Source organism: Anopheles marshallii, chromosome 2, assembly GCF_943734725.1.
Source record: "Anopheles marshallii chromosome 2, idAnoMarsDA_429_01, whole genome shotgun sequence".
Lineage (NCBI taxonomy): Eukaryota > Metazoa > Arthropoda > Insecta > Diptera > Culicidae > Anopheles > Anopheles marshallii.
This window is the reverse complement of record NC_071326.1, coordinates 30006201-30026769: the sequence shown is the minus strand read 5'-3', so window position 1 is coordinate 30026769 and position 20569 is coordinate 30006201. Positions and strand designations below refer to the sequence as shown.

Below are 20569 nucleotides of genomic sequence, written 5' to 3'. Positions count from 1 at the left end.
ATTTTTCAAAGAAATAGAGTTGATGTCCAGTTGACGGAATAGTCGATTCGTTCAGATCGGAGTGTTTGATGAAATGATCGACAAAACGCGCAAGAAGTACACTGTACATAAATAAAGTTTACTCGAGTTTTTAACAACCATAACGAAACACGTTTGGCATCCATCTTTCCAGGAAATCGACATCAATCGATTATGAATTTGTAACAATCGCGTCCTTTCTTTAGTAAAAATCCCTGAATGTTCATCGTGTCGATCAGCTCGTTACTGTTGGCCATAATGCCACCTGCAACCATTGCCTGCTTCAACTCGGCCATCGTAAACAACGTCGAACCGGTCACTGCCGATCGTGATGCCAATACGCGGGCAAATTTCCTTATCAATGATGTCTTGCTAGTACCGCTGCCATTGGTAAGGCGGGTAAACTGAAGATCGCCCTCATCGGTACTAAATACATCCAGCATACTTTGCCGCAAGATGGCCAACACATCACGCACATGAGCTACCGTTGCTTCGGGTGATAGATCAATTTTTGCCCGTGCCTGTGTTAACCGTATCAATCCTTCGAGCTGCCGAGTAGTGACGGGAATCATGTCCATCTCATTATGTGCCCGTCGTAGTTCGACAAAGAAATCGCGCAATTCCTCCGCAGCTTTGGCCGTTAGTTTGGGTTGAACGTTTTTCCGGGCGTATCCTAAAATTTGAAAAAAAAAAGTAACAACCTAACACAACAAATCACGCTGTACTTTTTTTAGCTACAAGAATACTTACCAATGTACTTTTGGACTAGTTCAGCGGGCAGCAGATCTAACTTTTCTCCCGGCGCTAACCTCAGTCGTTCTTCCAACGGAGGCTCTGCCTCTTCATCGGGCGAAGAACCGCTGCCCGAAGATTCAAAGAATGGATGAGCGGCAGGTGTCGAGGTAGAAGGTTTTGACAGCCCGTGAACCTTTTGGATGTGGGCAGTGAGCAGATTGTCTGTTCGTTCGTTCGAACGATCCAGAAGGATGAAAACCAAATCGAACCGAGAAAGTAACGCAGGATGTAGTTTTAAGTTTTCCGAAACTGTTTTTGCCTTGTTGTAGTGCCCACCGGCTGGATTGGCTGCGGCAAGAACAGTCGTCCGTGCTGGGACCGTACAGATGACGCCCGCTTTGGCGACGCTTACCGAACGCTGTTCCATTACCTCCAGTAATCCATGATGGCCGGACATCTTGTCGAACTCATCGATACAACAGACGCCCTGATCCGCCAGTACCAGTGCACCCGCTTCTAACGATGCACCGACACCCTTTTCCATCCGTACTGTTACCGTAAGCCCGACATTGGAAGAATTGGTACCGCAAACGAAAATACCCCGCGGTGATACGTTGGCACAGCTTTGCAAAATTTGACTCTTGCCTATTCCCGGGTCTCCAACGACTAGCACGTGAATCTCGGCTCTCGTACGAGAGGTGTTCGCTTGCCCACCGAACAAACCTAGTAAAAGTCCCGCTTTAACCACCTCGTGACCGTAAATGGAGGGACAGAGCGATTGTACCAGCAAGCGGAATGGGGAAGGCTCCGATTTTATCGTGCGTATTGCTTCCATATCCAGCTCCGTGAATTCTGCCAACCGATTCCAGTTCGAGAGCACGTTCTTGTTGCTGCGCACATACACCGCCTGCATATAAGCTTTGTACAGGCTCGCCTTTGCGGTACCATCCGGGTCCTGTGACCGTGCCTTCAATATACCCGTCACGGTGACATCGTCACCCGGGCACACACTGTCCACCATTTCGTGCGTTAGCTCTATTTCGATGTTTTTGGCCGCACTGCCCGCTACGGTCCGCGATCCTTGTGTCGTTTCTTGCAGACGAATGGTTTGGTATGCTTCCATGCGAGTGAATACTGACATCTGCATTAGCACGAAATGACTGCGAGCTTTGCATCCTCTGTGGCACGATGTAGGTGTGGTGTATATACCATCCTTCTGCTGAACTGCCTGTTCATTACCACACTGCGCACAGCGAAAGGCGCACCAAGTGTTCATGATTTGTGACGCACCCGCACGTATAATTGTACCTCGCACGGATACCAACTTACCGAAGCTGCTTACCTTTATCGACCCGATCGAAACCTCCGGCCCGTATCCCACTATCCGCGGTCTGATGGTTTGCAAGCAGAGATTTGTATCGTTTTGAAAACTGTCACACGACTGTTCGTTCATCAACGAGTGGTGCATTGCCAGCCCAATGCAAGCAAGCGTGTGTTCGGGGTTGTCGGTCAAGTCTTGGCGTAATGTGGACCATTGCGAACGAAGGTGACCATCATTATCACATGCATCTAGTTTCAATTCAAACCAACAGTTTTTCTTCACCTGCGGAAGGTCGTACAGGTCAGCAAAGTCCTTGTAATGTTTCTGCATCGCTCGTACATGATGAACTGTCTTGGAACCGGACGAATAATCTGTAACATATGAACAACAGTGTTGGTTAACATAGGTAAACAAAATGTATGCATTTGCTCCTCCTATACTGTACCTTCTTTGGGGAAGTACAACTTCCATCCCACGTATTCACATGTACCATTACTTAAACTCGTGGAAAACGAGGCTATTGCAGCGATACTGCCCGATTCAAGTGAGCTTCCCACGGAGAACGACGGCAGTGCAAAACCTACCGGCCTTTCTCTGGGAACATTGGACTGGTGACGGTATCCTCGGTAACCACCTCGCCATTTACCACGCCAACCACTACGACCTCCGCGGGATGAACCGCCACGGCGATTAGATGGTCCTGGATCGTTCGTTCTGCCTTGGGTCGAACTACTGGCGGATGGATTTTCTGCCATCGCCGTGCGCGCAAACGGTTTCAAATGAAATCAACAACAAACAGCTGTCACGACGAACTGTCAAGCTGACCCGCGTTTGACATTTGCGTAATTGACATAGGAATATAAACGTAGCAATTCGAGGTCAAAGATTTTTGGGTAAAAGAGTCCCCCCTATAGGGTTTGAAGCTACCCTGGACAAAAATTTGACATGCCACTATGGGCTGAACGTAGTCGTGAGGGAAAACAAAATAAAAATGAAAGTGTTTTTATTTTTTGGTTCTCGATGCAGTCGCGGTTTTAAACGGTGATTTAAGAGAAATAAGGTGTAAGTTAAGAAAAAAAAATAAAACATGTATCTTATTATTAATCAAAAGCATTACTGCTTAAAGATTTTGCTCCCGTGAAACATGACATTTTTATTATAATTTGTCTAAAGGTGTAGTAAAAATTTATGCAAGGGAATATTCCTAATAAATTTAGCAAAGTTAAATAAATATATATTTCAACAAAGTTTTTTTCATTGAAGATATTTAGTTAAATATTTTAAAAATTGTTGTGTTGTTATCTATATAATAACCATCCTGAAATCATAAATATATTAGAAGTTAATCGCTGTTAGTTTTTATGTTTTCTTTAATATTTCCTTATTTTGTCATAATTTTCGTAACCACCATTTTTTTAAACTATTACAGCCACGGAAACAAAAATTAAAACATACCTCTTAAAATTTTATTTTTTACCTATCCATAACCAACTCAAGCCCATAGTGCAACAAATATGTCCAGGGTAGCTTCAAACCCTATAGGCGGGGACTACAAAAATCTTTTGCCCAATTCGAAATCAAAAGTTCATAAAATTTATTAGTTTTTATCGAAAAATTAACCGATTTAAGGTAACATTTTTAAATGCAACAACTGTTACCATTTCCAACAAATGCAGCAAAGCTTATCAAACAAGCAATTCGTAGCGACCTGCACTTTTCTTTAGTAAATAGCCTTGCATGTTGAGCCTTTCTACGATTTCGTCTGCCACCCCTGGCACACCGACTTCATTGAACAACATGCGAAGATCCTTGAGGGTGAAAAACTTGGTTTTTGACTCGGCAGAGTGACTTCGCAAAACGTCCAGAAATTGACGAATTGTGGCCGGTTTCGTTGGTTTCCGTACTGAAGGTAAATTCACCAACGGATCGCGGTCGTCCGTATCGTACTTGTCGTACCAGCTACGACTTACAATCCTAATAGTATCCATCACATGCTTAGTGGTAATTACGGCAGAAAGATCTATCCTGGCCCTTGCTCGAACCATGTTCTGGATTTGGGCAACTTTCATTCCGTTTGATATATTTAACCACTGGGGCATGGAAAACATCTGTGAGAAGAAGCTCTCCAACAGTTTTGTTGATTCTTCAGTGAATTCCGGCTTGCAATGGTGACGGGCATAATCTGGAATGATAAAAAAGATCTTCAGATTAAAGCTGCAAAGAGTAACATGTTACCAGCCTTAATACCTATATACTTCCGCATCAGCTCAATAGGCAATGGATCGAAATGATCACCAGATTTCAGCTTAAGTTGCCTCACCAAAGGTATTTCCACACTACATTTAGCAGTTGAAGGTTTTTCGGGATGCAGGCGCACACCGTTGAAGCAAACAAGCTCATCTTCAGGATCGAGCGTGTCTTCTGTTTGAAATACCAGCGCAAACCTTTCCATAAACGTTCTTGGAATGGGGAACTGGTCCATGAAAGGTTTACTAACTTCAAACTTTCCTTGATCGGGAAATGCTGTAGCTAGTAAAGTGGTTCGAAACCGAACTTCCAGATTATTTTTTGCAGTGTCATGCGTTGTATCGTTAACACCATCGCTTAGCATTTTGTCCAATGCACGTAGGTTATCTAGTTTATCGATTCGTGGTATACCACAGAGACCAAAGTTTGTCAAAACTAAAGGCCCCGCCACCACATATACAAGACCGTCTTGAGTACGCTTCAAAGTTAAATCATGTATCTGACTTGAATCGTTTATCAGTACTGCTTTTGGTGAAACAGATACGGAACGCTCCAGTAGCTGTCGTGAAATATTGCTCTCTGTACCAGCTAGTAGTACATGTGTGTCGCAGCTTGTGCTAAATAAAGCTAGAAGCAAACCAGCTTTAACAGTCTCCATTCCTTTCACATTTGGACAGATGGATTGTACCAGTAGCTTAAATGGAAATGATTCAGATTGAATTTCTCTGATGACTTGAAGGTCGTTTGCGTTGAACGTCTTTTCAACAGCACGATCGCATGGATTACTACTGTTGATGCACATGCAAACCGTTTGCAAGTATATGTTCCCGGCAGTTTTTGTTGCCGAAACCATCTTTAAAATGCCTGTTATAGTCACATCAGCTCCGGGCACTAAGTTATTCACAATTCCATCAGGAACTACAACATCAAGCGCCTTACTGGTACCGGAGGATGGTGGCATTCTGTGAACGGTAATGTTTCGCTGGGTTTCACTTCGATTCCAAACAGACGTGCTGATAAATTCTATTCCACCTCCCATATGACAGTTCGAACATATCCACAATTTGGCGAACTGCGACAGAACTATTGTATCGGTACAATTTTTGCATTTGTAGGTCCTCCACGTAGCATTAACATATTGCTGGCTTATGCGTGTAATTGTTCCGCGAATAGTTATCAGCTTGCCTACGTACCGGACATCGATTGTACCGTTTGGAATCTCAGGGCCAAAGAAATTTATACGTGGATATAGCTTCGGTAAGCCGCAATCGGTCGTTGGTGGCCAATGTACAGTTTCTCGGTATTTCGTTACAAAACGATACATGGCAAGTCCGATGCAGGCTATAGTGCAGTCCGGATATTCTTTAAGATCATTTTCAAACGATGGCCACGAATTCTTTAGAAAAAGATCGGCTCTGGCGAGCTCAATCTTAAATTCAAAGCTACCGCAGCGCTCCACTTCCGATGGGGAATAACTGCGAATACATTCCCTGTAGTGTCTCTCCAGGTATTGCACGCGTTGGTTTATTGTTCGGGACATACGTATATCTACAAAGCCAGCAAAGATTATAGTATCACAATATATTCTATTTGAACCGGGTTTTAATTACCACTTTTCGGGAAGTATAGTTGCCAACCGATACGCTCCAAAGCATGTTGTGAATTCTGGTTTGGAATGACATGAAATAACGTCCATGAAGCGCTGCCCTGCGAAGAATAACTTCCGTTGTGATGTTGTGTACAAACTCCTGTGTTATTACACTCGCAATCACCAAATGGTGCCCCGAAAACGTCTTTTTCATCCATCGATCTACACGACTTGTCCACACATGTCGACCATATTTTCGAGAACAAAAACACCGGTTGCTTTGTTTCATGCGTGAGAGAGCGTAGTGAGTAAATGCATACAAAACAAAATGCACGGATGGTGAGACGTTAGCACAGGTTGCTGGGAATTGCAAATCTCAGTTTGTAACTGTATTGGTATCATCTGTACGGCTCGAAAAGCGATCGTTGATAAGATAATGGTGCCAAAATTCCATACGATACCCCAATACCCTTCAATCCAGATGATTGTATTACCACAAAGTTTAACGTTAACTTTATAGCGTAGTTCAATATCATGGAATTAAAGTGCAAATATATTGTAAACAGCCTTGCGTGTATCGTTTTGGTAGGGTTTTTTCTACTCTGGCCTGGCCATGTGCATGGTGCAGTAGTTGGTATGATTTATAGTTGCGTATAGCAAAAGTGCCGTGTATCTTATCATGTGTGGTTTAACTGTTATTTCGTAGTGGTTGGGGCACGCCCGTACCTGGAAAGAGTTGCAAAACGCGTGGTAGACATTTTGGAGGGTAGATACATTTCTGGGAGCTCACTACCTATCGCGGACTATGTAGCTCCTCTTCAGTAAGTACCAAAACATAGTGTGCCGCTAATGACGTCATCCGACGGGGATGATAAATAAATCAACCTCGGCTTATCAACATTCGTAGCGTTCTACAGCTATTAGAGCATCATAAACTGGGTCTGGCAATTTAATGCGATCATTGTGAATGGTTACATAATAATTGATTTATGATGCTTCACCCTTCTGTAAACTTTGGCAGCTAAAAGTGGAAGCTAACATGGTGCACTATCTAAACTTCCTTACAGGATCACCGACAAAGGGCTTTCCATCCATGGTAACGTATCGTTTCACTCTGCCTTCCTCGCCAAGGTCGATTCGATCGAGTTCGATGAGCAAAAATTTTCGGAAATATTTCTCAATACGGAAGTAACGATGCAAGGCGCTTTAAAGTGGCACGGTATTGGGGTGGTACTGGACTTTCAGGCCTACTTAGAAGAATACGAAGGGACGGGCACACTGTACGTCACGTACAATCAGTTCGATTTCCCATTAAGAGTGACGAAATATTTCAATTCCACTGAACCCACCGGGTCGCTACAATTCATGTCCATAGATAACTCGAACAGGATCGTCACTGTAGGCTATCCCAACAACAAGTATGTGCAGTTAATTTCACGAGCGGTAAGCAATTTCTCATTTAATTGGCCTAATGGTTGTGAGTTAATATTTCACTGTTGGTTTCTAATTGATCATTCCAGATAATGACGGATTTTGACTTCCGCGACAACATGATAGCCTCGTTTCGGAATTGGAATTTTCAAAATTTACTGAAAGCGGTTATCGACGAAATACCATTTCCCGAAGTGTGTTACAATTGTTAATTGTAATGGGTGTTTTGCGGACAAAAATGAAATGATTATTTGGTATTCCTATGATTTAAAAAAAAAACCATTCCCAATGCTAATGATTTTTTTTGTTATATTCTACGTTAGAATGACCAGCACGGATCAACATATTTATACCACACAGCCCCATAGTTTATCCGGACAGATGGGATTTGCACCGGTCCTATCGCGTGGGACCGTCGCCTTTAATAAAACACCAAATTCCCGACCTGATAACCAAACTTCTTTGTATTATTGAAAAACAAAACAAGCTGACAACGGGAGACACTAAAGGGAATTTCAGCGCAGTTATTCCCCAACAAAACAAAACACCTGAAACAACAGAGTAGCAACCAACTTTCAAATCAAGTATTCTCAAGGCACCAGGTCCGGTACCAGGTGCCAATTAGATAATCCATAATCGTTTAAAAGGACACATGTGAAGGTGATACACTGATGCAATTCCAAATTATGGAAAATGGAATGAGTATTTGTAACATGCCAGCTAAGCGTTATCGTAACATATAAAAATAACTGATAAAAGGATCAAACATAATCTAACGCACTGCCCTTATCGTAGCTCACCAACCCAAATACTTAATACCAAAACTCAAGGTACTAAGAATGTCGAATAACGACAATTTCCGTAACGTGATTAACGGCGCGCGGTGTAATACCCATAAAAGCCTTCAGATTTGTTGATTTCGATTTTGTCTTGCAGTCTGTAACAACTAATAGTGAGGAAAATCTCTTTCCATCGATAAGTTTTATACGCCACTTACGCACTGAACCTAATGACAAGAATTTCTAAAAACCTGCATGGGGCTATGTGTCGGTTGGTGTACAAGATAAAGAAATGGTATCTTCCAATATCAAGTCCGCTGCAAGCGATAACAAAGGCGAGCATGCGATTTTGCCACATACGATGTGGTCTAGCTTGAGGCTTTCAGTACTTTTTCAGACGTGCATCATCTCGTAGGTTCATACTGGGTTCTGTTAACTGTTTGCACTGTTCTCAGAGGTCAGTACAACACACAACAAGTAGGCATTACTTGGTTCAGTAGCATCATTTCAAGCAGCATTCTTGCGCAATGGTGTCAGATATAAATTGCCCACCAACAAAGGATGTGTCTTGTTAAGAAGGAGAAAGTATGATTCACGGCTAGAAGTTCAGCTATCGTCATTTGGTGTGACGAAATAAAAAGTTGCCAAATTCTTACTGAGATAAGAAAATATGCAACAGCATCGTTTGTGGTATCAGTAAGGTGTCACTTGTGCCCGATTTGTAGATGCGTGTGTCATAGAACTTGATGTATTGGATACCGGTAATGGTTGTTCCTAGAAATGATTGATCAAAATTGGCCAAATGATTAATGCGATGAATTATCGGTTCTTCTTGTTCTTCTTCCTTGCCGAGGTATTGCAACGGTTCCACTACAGACATCCTGCCTCCTAGGAAAAGTGCCCTAAAGTGATCCAAAAGATCCGGTGTGTTTAACTCGGCGGTCCCAACAGGTTTGACTCTCTATTATTATTATGGAGTTCTGCTGCGGATTGTTTCGGAAGAATTTGCTTTTATTGATCGCACTACCTTTTAAGCGCTTGTGGCGAGTTATATGTACGATGGAACAACAATTAATAATTTCAATGCCGTCTGAAAATCCTGGGCATTAGCAATTTTAGGCCATGTGAACTTGTTAACTTGTCGGATTAATTAGCAAATTAAGCTTACGATACTTGGTATACTTCACTGGGCTTCCTCACGTCGCTTCGAAGATGCATGCCACTTTGCCTATTATTTTACGGACCTGCTACTGAGGTCATATGTCCTGGAAAATCAGTTGAAATTGAGCATTGAGAAAAAAATATCAACAAAACGAAAGTTTGAATCATTCTCCAGAGTAGCACCAGTTTATTTACCTGTTATGATTTTTCTTTTTTTTTCTACGATGCAGATGAATTTTGTAGTACTAATGACGGTGGCAATCTGTCTTATTGGCAGTAGCCTGGATGGTGCCCCCACACCTTGTGAACTGCCGGGCGTGGAAGACACTGTGTGTGAACAAACCGAATATGAAGCATATCGGGATTGTATCGAAGAGGCAAAAGCGCATCGACAGAAAAGACAAGCACAGCCTTGTCTACCGCATATTATCGAACCTGTAATACAAACGGCACAGCCGTTCGAAATACTAGTGCCTGTGAAACCAGTTGGATCAATGCCAGCTGGACCGACGGTAGTTAAACCAACCCGGAAACCCATGCTCAAGGAGCTGGATCGCACAGTCATCGTTGCTCCTGATACGAGTCAGATCGACGATGAAACGGAAGACTACGAAAACAGTGTACACTATCGTGTGCCCGTCAATGTCACGACAGTCATTCGCCTCACCAACATAGTGAACAACACCAATCACATACATATGCCAACCACGCTTAACAACACTAACGTGAATAATATACATGTGTATACGAATCTTACCGATGGCATACCGGACGATGTCGCCGAACCGAACCGAACTGGCTCCAAAAACGAACCCTGCTGTACGGCTGTGCGACCCAAATCCTGTCATTCGTCATCGCATGGAATTCGCTGCAAGCATCAGAAATCCCAAACCTGTGGCCCTCAGTGCACCTCTAAGATTATTCACATACAGAAGCGGAAGCGGTGCAACAAAACTACGGGCGACTGTGAGGAGAAGATCGCGTATGTACCCCAGCCGGAAAAGCCTACCTGTGTGTACATTGACGATTGGCCGTACGTGGTATGCGGAAAGCTGGCCAACATGAGTGTTGTATGTGCTGGGTGCTACGACCACTATGGTGTGGGCTATGAAGCGTTTAACGGGCATTCGAGAATTCATGATCACTGCCGCGGGTGTTATGATGACGCATTCGACGTAGGTCCAAGGTACAGACGCGGGCCAGTCCTGCGTCCATTCTACTACCATCAGGCACCTTGTTTCGTTACCGGTGACTGTGCCAACAGCTACGAAAATTGCGCACCCGGCTGCTACGGACATGATCAGATCGATCCTGCCTGGGGAAATGTGGGTATGCCGTCGTTTGATCCTGCGCTCGATCCGTCGAACATGATCTACAGCGATCCGGACGATTTCCGCGTGTCGAACGAGGTATCAGATGATTGGGGTGTACCGACGGCCAAGTGTGCCGTAGTTAGGGACGGTACGACCGTTACGATAAAAAATTGTACGCTAGGTATCGATAATCCGTACATGGCCGCTCCAGCTTCCCACCCTCGCTACAAGGAAAAATGGGAGGAGAAAAAGCCTACTACCAGTACCACCACCACGGTAACGTTAATAACCGATGATGAAACGGATGGCAGCTTCAACTCAGGAGATGGTGTGACAAATAATGATTTATTTTTCGGAGAGGAATATGATGATGAGGAAAACTTTTGAACAGCGCACTCACTAACACTAGGCAGATTGTATATTGTGTTTCCGAAGTAGAATGTAGACAATCGAAAGGGATCCAGGACCGCTACAATATCCCATCCAGACCAATCCCCCGTACGCAGGCCTAACTATCCAGCTACCAGGGTAAATAAAATCAAAAAGTGCCGGAAACGGTAGAGATCACTTGGACCACTTGAGTTTATTGTGCCGGTAAATAAGTTGAATACATAAAGAAAAGCACTCATAAAGGAATTAAAGTGTAGATATAAAATCGGTGAGTTCAATTATTTTATTGTGTAAACTTTGTAAGTAGTCGATTATTAGCGAGCTATTCGTTCACTCATTAAGCATCACCCTCCTTAATTGAGTTTGTTTTCTTTTTTTGGTTTTGGGGTGTTGGCACTGCGGCGGTTTTATTTCCCAGCAAACCACATATCCCTTCCGTTTTATTCTTGCAGATCTCCTCCAGATCGATAAATTGGCAGCTATTATCCCGCATGCAGTCGTACGTGTAGCACGTCGGATGACATCGACGCCTTCCTTGAAGGCAACCGGAACAATCTGAAATTATCATCGTATGACATCGTTTTATGCACTGGGCGTAGCTTTGACGTACGTCAGCCTACCTGGTTGTGGACACTCGCCGAACTGGCAGAGATCTAATTGTGCGAAGGGGTTCAACATCGGTGGCATAATCAGCCAAGGATCTTGATAATATGGTTTTTTGGGCTTTAAATACATGGTTTTAGCAGTGCAAACCTTGCTGCATACGTACTGCTTCCTGTGGAAGCAAACCCACTCGTCCGACTGCTTTCGGCAAACTCTTGGCGAAACGATCGTACAACATGACCGATTCGCGATGGGCGCTTCGGTTGTAGTGGCTCCTTCTAGGAATTCTTCGCTTCCGTCATCATCTTTTATGGCGGTTTGATTCTTGCTAGGTTCTTCTTCATGTACGGTTGTTTCATTATTTCTTATCACAACCGTTCTTATGCCGTTCCCTTTTTTGCGAGTTATGTGAACTATGAAATTGTTCACGTTTTTCGTGTGATGAGTCGTTTCGTTCTTAATAACATTGCCGTTGTTAACGATTTTATGGTAGCTTACGTTGAAATACTGATCCTGAATCGATGGCGTGTACACGTTATCGTCTTCACCATCTTCATCGTCTGGAACTGCCTGCTCCGTGTAGACCGGATCGAGCTGCACTCGCAATGGAGGTACAACAACGTACTTTTGCATCGCCGGAATGACTTCCTCTCTCGGTAGATATGTTGGTTTACAAACTCCATTCCATAAGTTAGAACTCAACGGGCAGGTCGAAGGTGCGGTAGTTTGAAAACAGTTGCCTCTGTACTCACCGAAACCGGGTTTGCAAACACAATTGCCCAATTCATTTTTCACACCGTTTAGACAAACTCTCGGAATCGATACACTTTGGGGTGCGATATCAACAGAATGGCTCTGTTGTACGAAAAGCACCACGGTGATAATCCAAATTTCGTGATACATTTCAAAACGTCAGCACGAGTACCTTCAGCACGAGCTCTGAATTTTGACTAAACCGATGAATACCACTAGCGTTCAAGAACTCCAACATCCATCGAGTCATGATAACCTTTCGGTGTTAACCTTAACATTCCTAAAATGATTAGGAACAAAATTGCAGGGATCATTTTAACCCGATTCGAAATAGATTTGCTAGCATACTGATCAGAAAGCACACAAACAAAAGGCCAAAAGAACATTCATTGATAGAAACATTCTCGGCATTTTTAACATATGTACATGGTTCACAATATCATTTTCGTATGCGCGAATCAGTACCTTGCATTCGATCTATCCTATCTCTTTTTATTTTATTTTACAAACAAATAAATACACAAACTGTGTAGGCAGATTCATACACAATAACTAACACACGCACATCTTCTCTGGCCGGACTATGTGGCTTGAATCCTCGTGGCAACGTCCTTCAATCATCCGGTATGAAAAATGATCGCATCAATAATATTCGATCATGGATCACTTGAACGGCAGTTACCCCAAAGACGATGGCCAAAGATGTGTATTGAAAAACCCTGTAGTAACGAAACTTGCCATTGAACAATGCTACTTCACGGAATATTTTATTCTCGAAAGAACGACCAAGTCAGACGTTTTGAAATAACTCGTTGATAAGATTCATCAAAGTATTACGCGTTTGTGCGTTCCTCCACGAGACATTTTCATTTTACGTAACTCTGCTGTACACCAGAAGTACAAGACAAAAATAACTATACCATTCGTTCCACTTATTGAACGCTTCTTCTTTAAAAGTGCGTTTTGACCTCAGAGTAATGATAGTCAGTAGAAGCAAAGAGTATTTAAATCATACCAAAACTCTTTTGGGGGTCAGTGTTAATCAAGTTGTTATATGGTGAACGCCGTAACACTCGTTGGGATTTACGGTGTGATTAAGAGTGTTCGCGATGGAAACAGCTGTAAGACAGGTGGGTTTGAACGTGTGGAAGGCTTTAACGGGTGTGCGGCACTGATGAAATCCATCCCGTGGAAGTTGTGACATTTTCATAGAGGCAAATTAAGATACACCAAATAGTGGGACGAAGGAATGGGACTTGGGAAGGAGTATCTTAGTATCATTGTGGATGTTCAACTATATCAAGTAGTTCGTGTAAATGATACAATGCAGTACATTAGAACCCGAAGGAACATAAAGATTGTGTGATTGAGAGCAGTTCTCCATGAATTATGATCGATAGATTTTACCTCTTGGTGTCTTCAAGTTGCGCTCAGCGCCATCTATATGTGAGACTTTAAATCATCGACGAAAAAGATGAAGTGTGTGCTAACTTACATGAATGATGTAGGGCGTTGTAGGGTACGGCCTAGTCCGGTGAGAGTTTTGGTGTTGGTAGAGGATAGGAGGGGTAAGAGGAGCGGTCGTTGGAGACGCCGAACTGACCGACCTGGAAAGAGAGGGAATAAGGTTGGCCGTTGGACACGCCGAACTGACCGTCCTGGTAAGAAGGAAGGACAGAAAGAGATACGAGAGTGGTTGTTGGACACGCCGAACTAACTAAACCGCTGGAGAGAGAAAGGAGGAACCAAAAACACTAGCAAAGATATTCAAGTACACCGGGGAGCGTGTATGAGCGTCTGTAAGTCGCTACCCGTCAAGGACTCCACTTCAAGGAGTTTCAAACACTTGGTACTTAAAGGATGTAGAATTCCAAAAAACTCAGTCTCTAATTCTTTGCTTTATTTCTCTATCTCTGGTTTTTTTATTCAATTGCCATGGTCTACCCACTGACCATGGTGGTGCTTTGATAGCGATACATTACATGAAATTCTCTCATTTGACGTTTGCTTTTGAACCAAACTAGTAATTCTGAATTTGAAACCATACCAATATTTTCTTTTTAAGGTGTCGACGCTGACACCTCCATGGCGCAACTGTATTAATGAATTCGAATCCTGAACAGGCGTTGATATTAGTGTTGGGTAATTCAGATTCAGATTGAAATGAATGAATAAATCTAAATCTCTATTCCAAAGATCCAGGAATGCTCGAGATTCATGAATCCTCGAGATTCATGAACCCTCAAAGATTCATGAATCCTCAGAGATTCATGAATCTTCAAAGATTCATGAATCCTCCAAGATTCATGAATCCTCAGAGATTTATGAATCCTCAAAGGTTTGAGTTTGAGATTTTGAATCTCTGAGGATTCATGAATCTCTGTGGGTTCATGAGTCCTTAGGGAGTCGACTCCTGATTTGAATGACTTCTGGTTAAAGATTCATATGAATGACTCTTCGCAAAAGATTCATTAAGCACAACACTAGTTGATATCCATTTTACGGCATGTAAGGAGTTTCAAGCATTCGCGGTTTTATTATGAAACTTAGGAAACGTTCGCACATTAGTTAATTTTCCTACTTTACATCCTCTCTATAGTGATCTGCTGAAGAAGTCCTCCGGTGCTTCTCTATGCTAATAGCTTATGTACTATTCTGGGTTTTCTTTCTACAGTATCTATTTCGCGGCCTACTGTTGGTGTGGATGTTGCACGTCGCGTTCGTCGTTAGTGTATCCAGGAATGAAACAATATCACGAATTCCTGCTGGTGAAAATGAAACTGATGGGAATGTTACTGCTGCTAATGTAACTGATGGGAATGTAACAATTGTAAGAAATGGCATTTTAAAACGACCAAATCGTCAACTAGCTTATAACAGCTTTAGTCCTTATGTACTAAGCACTCCTAAAAATTTGCCAGTCGGTGGTGGAATCCAGGATCTCTTACCAGTAGGCGGTGGGATTTCGACTTCGAGGCCTTCCGTTACTTGTCCCGCTGGAAGCATATATCGTAATGGGCAATGCTTGCAGTCTTTAAGCTACTGTGGACCAGGCTTTAATCTGGTCGGGAACACCTGTGTCGGTCAGGCTGCTTGTCAGCAAGGATACAACCTTGTCAATGGACAATGTCAGCTGCAAGCCTCATGTGCTACGCAAATGTGTGGAAAGGTACAAGTTCCACCACCACTGCCCCCACCACCGCCCCCACCACCGCCACCACCAATAGTAACATGTACTTGTGAGGTAGGTTACATACAGGTGGGCAACCAGTGCATAAAGCTAGCATCGAAGCCGATCGAAACACGCACCCAAGAGAGTAGCCACGTCGAACAGCTTACCTGTCCGGCCGGGTATGATCTGAGTTACGAGGATTGCGTTCAGCACACCACCCAAGAGGCGCGCTGCGAGCGTGGCATGCTGCAGGACGGTGTTTGTGTGGTATCCGCCGAGTGTCGCTATCCATTCGTGAGCGATGGGTATGGACAGTGCATCAAGAATACGGCCATCCAAACAACATGTCCACCGGGATTTAGGCCAGTGGGAGACGTATGTCACTACAACACAGGGCCTGAGTGTCCATCAGATTATCAAAAGGAAAATGGCATATGTATTCTACGTGAGCAAGTCCCGGTCAACTGTGGGGCCGGTTCCTTTTCCGAGGGTAAGTGTGTCATGGAAAACCCGGAGTGCCCACCAGAGTACCGAGCTTCCGGCGGCCAATGTATGCTGGAGCACCGTACTGCTCCACTTTGTCCACCTGGGACGAGACCCCAAGGCGGTGTGTGCATTGTGCAAGAAATAAGCTGTCCTTCGGGCTTCACTGATCGCGGTGGCGGTGTTTGTGTGAATCAAGAACGAAGACCCGTCTCCTGCCCGAACGGAGCACGTCTAGTGGGCGATGTCTGCGAATTAGAGCGGGAGATTTGTCCGCGTGACTTCAAGCTCGAGTACATGCAGTGTGTCCGGTACAACCAACAACCCGCGACCTGTCCCCGTGAGATGCGCCTGTTAGGTGGCGAGTGTATTTCATCATCAGTGAGGTGTGAGGCGGGATTCACGCTAAGGAATGGTGAGTGCGTACGGGAACTGGTTGGCCGACACACCTGTCCACCCGGCAGTACTCAACGCAATGAACAGTGCGTTGTGGCTGAACCGAGATGCGATACTGGATTCGTACTGCGTGACGGTATTTGTGTACAACAGATCCGAGAGCAACCGCGCTGTCCGGCAGGAGCTCAGTTCCGCAACGGTAAGTGTGTTATGCACGTCGACGATTGTCCACCGGGAGCGGTATCGCGCGGTGGAGAATGTGTGCGGGAAGAGCAGATGTCACCAACGTGTGAAGTTGGGTTTTCATATGTCCGAGGTCGATGTCTGGCGCAACCACAGTGCGAGTATGGTTACAACTACAGAAAGGTCGATTCCATGTGTGTAAGCACGACCAAGACGGCGATGTCTTGTCCGAGTGGTACAGTACTAGAGGGCGAACAGTGTATTTCGCGTGACATGATCTGCATGGAGGGCTACACGCTGCAGGGCAGCCAGTGTGTGATGCAGATGACTACGCCCAAAGTTTGCCCTCCAGGTTCTACCATGCATCGGGACCGGTGTCAAACGAGCATTGCGGCTCAATGTCGTGACGGAAGTATTGCCAGGAATGGTGTTTGTGAAATTCAGGAAATATCCTATCCATCCTGTCCAGCAGGTTACAGTTACTACGGCGGACAGTGTCACGGTACAATGGCACCTGCAGCTCCGGCACCTGCTCCAAGTCCCTGCATGTATGGTGGCTGTGTAAATCCTTGCACAACCGGTGTTTGCGGGTTTCCTTGTGCAACTGGATGTGCCACACAAAGGGTACCGACGATTCAGTCGACGCAAGCAGCTTCCTGCCCCGCAGGATTCAACATGAACAATGGTGTATGTACACGGCGTTCCGTCACACAGCTGGATTGTCCGTACGGCTATACCATGGAATCCGGTCAGTGTATCGCTTATCACACGATGACTTGTGCTGCGGGCAGTATTCTGCAAGGTGATCGATGCGTGCGTCTACAGACACAGTCTGCCTCCTGTCGGGAAGGTTTCCAGCAGGTAGGGGACCTCTGTGTCTACATGCGACCAAATTGCCCATCAGGCTATCGGAATGAGGATGGAACATGTGTGACCGTGCATGAAAAGGCCGCCACCTGTGCTATTGGAAGCATCATGAAACAAGGTTACTGTGTCACCATTCCAACCTGCCCATCTGACTACTACATGCACAAGGATTTGTGTCGACGCGAAGAACATACGGTTATTAATTGTCGAGATGGATTTGTGCTGATCGATGGAGAGTGTATCGCACAAACAAGCTGTTCAGCCGGATTCCAGCTGGAGGGTAACACATGCGTGCGCGTGGAACAGCGTACTCTTTCGTGTCCACCATCGTCACGGCTTGTACGTGGTTTGTGCGTAATTGGCAGTCCTGTCTGTGAGCACGGTTACGATTACGTCGGAGGTCGTTGCGTTAAAACGGAATACCGACGGCCGATATGTCCGCCTGAAACACGCATACGTGACAATCTGTGCATATTAGCCCGACCACCACAGTGCGAATATGGTTACACGTTCTCAGGAGGCCAGTGCACAAAGTTGGACCGACAACCGATCAATTGTCCGTCCGATTTCCAAGTGGTGAACGATCGGTGCATCTCGCAACGCTTGATCTGCCCGGTCGGCTATACACTGAAGGGAAAGGAATGTGAGCGTGAAGTCCGCCGTACGATTTCCTGCGCATATGGAAGCACTCTACGCGGTAATCTCTGCATCGGCGAAAGTCCGTTTTGCGAACCTGGCTCCAGAATGGTTGGCGAGGAATGCGTCCGTGTTAGCTACAAACTACCAGAGTGTCCTCCCGGTACAATGCTGACCAATGGGCGCTGCGTGCGTAGTGCAACTTGTGATCCTGGCTACCAGCTTCGCGGCAACTTTTGCGTAAAGCGACGTGTCGCTCATCTAACGTGCGCTCATGGATTTTTGCAGGACGGAAATTGTGTCTCGTCGGGTCCGAATTGTCCCCCAGAGTACGAGATGCGTCGAGATCAGTGTGTACGGCGTGAAACTACGCAACCGAGCTGTCCGTTGGGAGGAAGTCTGCAAAACAATATCTGTGTGATTGGTCGACCAGAATGCACAAATGATTTCCGGCATGAAGACGGTCGCTGTACGAAAGTGACGAGAATAAGGGCCCAATGCCGAGGTAACGCCGTACTGAGGGATGGTATGTGCGTGACCAAGATGACTACATCTAGCGCCTATTGCTCACAAGGGTATACTCTTCAGGGAGGCATGTGTGTGCGTATGACCTACGCACAACCAACATGTACGACCACTTCTTCAGCATCAATATCTAGCAGCAACAGCGTGTATAGCAATAACATAGTTTCAAGTGCACCATCGATCAGTACCATTAGCGGCAGCGTAGTGAGTAGTGCACCAACGATAGTAACTGAGACAATTCATTCCATACCATCATACGTCCCAGTCGATTCCGGCACGTCCATCGCTTCGAACGTAGTCACTTCGTATGACGATGTGAGATATAATAGTAAAAGTAGTAATAATTTTGACGATTATATCACCGAAGAAAAGTTCGTCAGCAGTTATGAGGAGTATCCCACCTACTCCACCTACAGTAGTTCCCCCTACGACAGTTCGTCCTATGACGGTGCGTCATATGGTGGTGAGCGCTATGGAGGTGCGTCCTACGACAGTTCGTCTCCGAGTAATTCCTATGTATCTCCTAGCATTCCTAGCGTGATGGTCAAAGCTTTACAGTCAAATGATTCGAAGAAAATTCGCGAGAAGCGTTGCACCGTGAACGGCCCTCGCGTGTGTACGAGCGTTGGTGCAAGTTGGACGTGCAAGCAGAACCAATATCGCGACATTGCATCCAGCTATTGCGAGAGTGAAAGCTCGGTCATCCAATTGGTTGTAGATCAGCACATATCATTTAACAAAACGTTTATTGTAATGGCTCCACAAGTACCAGAAGACGAAGGATTGGACGGCTACGATGAAGAAGAAGATGAAAATGATGATGATACAGATGATGAAGCTGAAGAAGAAAATGAAGGTACGTGCGAAGTACAATGTGACTTAACATATGTGTGTGACTTAACGTATGTATGACTTCATGTAATTTCTTTTATTCCACTAGGATCAGCAGACTGCAGCGGTTGTGCAGATCAGAGCTACTCTTGCTCGAAAATATGTTTCACATACGAAGAGTGCGGCGACTGCACCACCATCAAACTTGGGAGCTTCTGCGAGACAACAAAATCAACTGAGTTGTGTGAATATTTAAAGATCGAAGGATAGCACACTATCCAGCTTAGGCTTCGTTAACTTTTATCGCTAAATGAAGTGTGATCGCGACAGTTCTTCAACGTTTATGTAGTCAATAATGATGATCACAAAAATCTAACAAACTTAAATATAATCCAAACGGAATGTGAACGCGACGGTTTATAAAAGTGCAAGTAATCAATAATCATGATCATAAAAATCTAACAGACTTTTTGTTGATTCCCGTTTAACTCACTATCAATTTAAATAAAACACATATAGTCTGCCAAAACAATATCTTTGTGTTTTGTGTGGAATTTCCTGTTCACTGTAGTTATAGCGTTCAGTTTTTTTATGCAATAAGAACGTCCAGGCAATCATTCTGCCTCCAGCCTCCGTCGAGAGCAGACGTGTTCCAGTCGAGCGCTTGCGTTTCGATTTCGGCAGATAGCGGTCAGTGCCCCGGTTGCGATGGCGATACCGCCGAGAATCTCGTCGTGGCTGTGTTGTGCTAATTGGCGTTGTATTATTCTCCGATTTTCGCTAGCAGAAAGTGTGGTTTATGTGTCGATCGTATGCGTAAGGTAACTCACGAGAGTGTCCTACCGTAGCGATCGCAGTTAGTTTTCACCGTAGTGTGTGTGTTAAGTGTTATATGTGCGTGACGGTAAGTCCCATTCCCTGTCCCCAGTTGACATTTTCTTGGGCTTTATCGTAATGGTAGAGTCAGACCCAGCCACTGACTCCGATTCGGAGTTACGCAGTGAGGCAAAGCGGAAGATCGGACGGAAGAAAGGTGTACCAGCACCCAAAAAACTCGCTTGCGAGGAAAATCCGTCGTCTTCGTCCAATCCTGACCCTCAAGGCCAAGCATCAGCATCGCTGAATAAGGGCTTAACG

The 20569-nt window shown here is 44.7% G+C and overlaps 6 protein-coding genes across 6 annotated transcripts; 3 read left to right on the top strand and 3 right to left on the bottom strand.

Moving 5' to 3' along the window:
* Positions 1-182: 182 nt before the first annotated feature.
* Positions 183-2829, bottom strand: LOC128708686 (DNA helicase MCM8-like). Its single transcript, XM_053803665.1, has 3 exons — positions 2520-2829; positions 769-2445; positions 183-691 (listed from the first exon to the last, which is right to left on the bottom strand). Exons 1-3 carry the CDS (start codon positions 2827-2829, stop codon positions 183-185), a joined length of 2496 nt encoding a protein of 831 aa, XP_053659640.1.
* Positions 2830-3759: 930 nt separating this feature from the next.
* LOC128717835 (DNA helicase MCM8-like) lies at positions 3760-6127 on the bottom strand. The gene is made up of 3 exons (XM_053811508.1): positions 5932-6127; positions 4322-5869; positions 3760-4256 (listed from the first exon to the last, which is right to left on the bottom strand). Exons 1-3 carry the CDS (start codon positions 6125-6127, stop codon positions 3760-3762), a joined length of 2241 nt encoding a protein of 746 aa, XP_053667483.1.
* A 316-nt stretch (positions 6128-6443) lies between these two features.
* Positions 6444-7552, top strand: LOC128717834 (uncharacterized). Its single transcript, XM_053811507.1, has 4 exons — positions 6444-6543; positions 6616-6730; positions 6977-7352; positions 7430-7552. Exons 1-4 carry the CDS (start codon positions 6444-6446, stop codon positions 7550-7552), a joined length of 714 nt encoding a protein of 237 aa, XP_053667482.1.
* A 1958-nt stretch (positions 7553-9510) lies between these two features.
* On the top strand, positions 9511-10980 carry LOC128709081 (uncharacterized). Its single transcript, XM_053804065.1, has one exon. It carries the CDS (start codon positions 9511-9513, stop codon positions 10978-10980), a length of 1470 nt encoding a protein of 489 aa, XP_053660040.1.
* A 340-nt stretch (positions 10981-11320) lies between these two features.
* On the bottom strand, positions 11321-12489 carry LOC128717833 (uncharacterized). Its single transcript, XM_053811506.1, has 2 exons — positions 11604-12489; positions 11321-11538 (listed from the first exon to the last, which is right to left on the bottom strand). The coding sequence occupies exons 1-2, from the start codon at positions 12487-12489 to the stop codon at positions 11321-11323; spliced, it is 1104 nt and encodes a 367-aa protein (XP_053667481.1).
* A 2554-nt stretch (positions 12490-15043) lies between these two features.
* On the top strand, positions 15044-19702 carry LOC128717832 (zonadhesin-like). Its single transcript, XM_053811505.1, has 2 exons — positions 15044-19457; positions 19551-19702. The coding sequence occupies exons 1-2, from the start codon at positions 15044-15046 to the stop codon at positions 19700-19702; spliced, it is 4566 nt and encodes a 1521-aa protein (XP_053667480.1).
* The last annotated feature ends 867 nt before the right edge of the window (positions 19703-20569 follow it).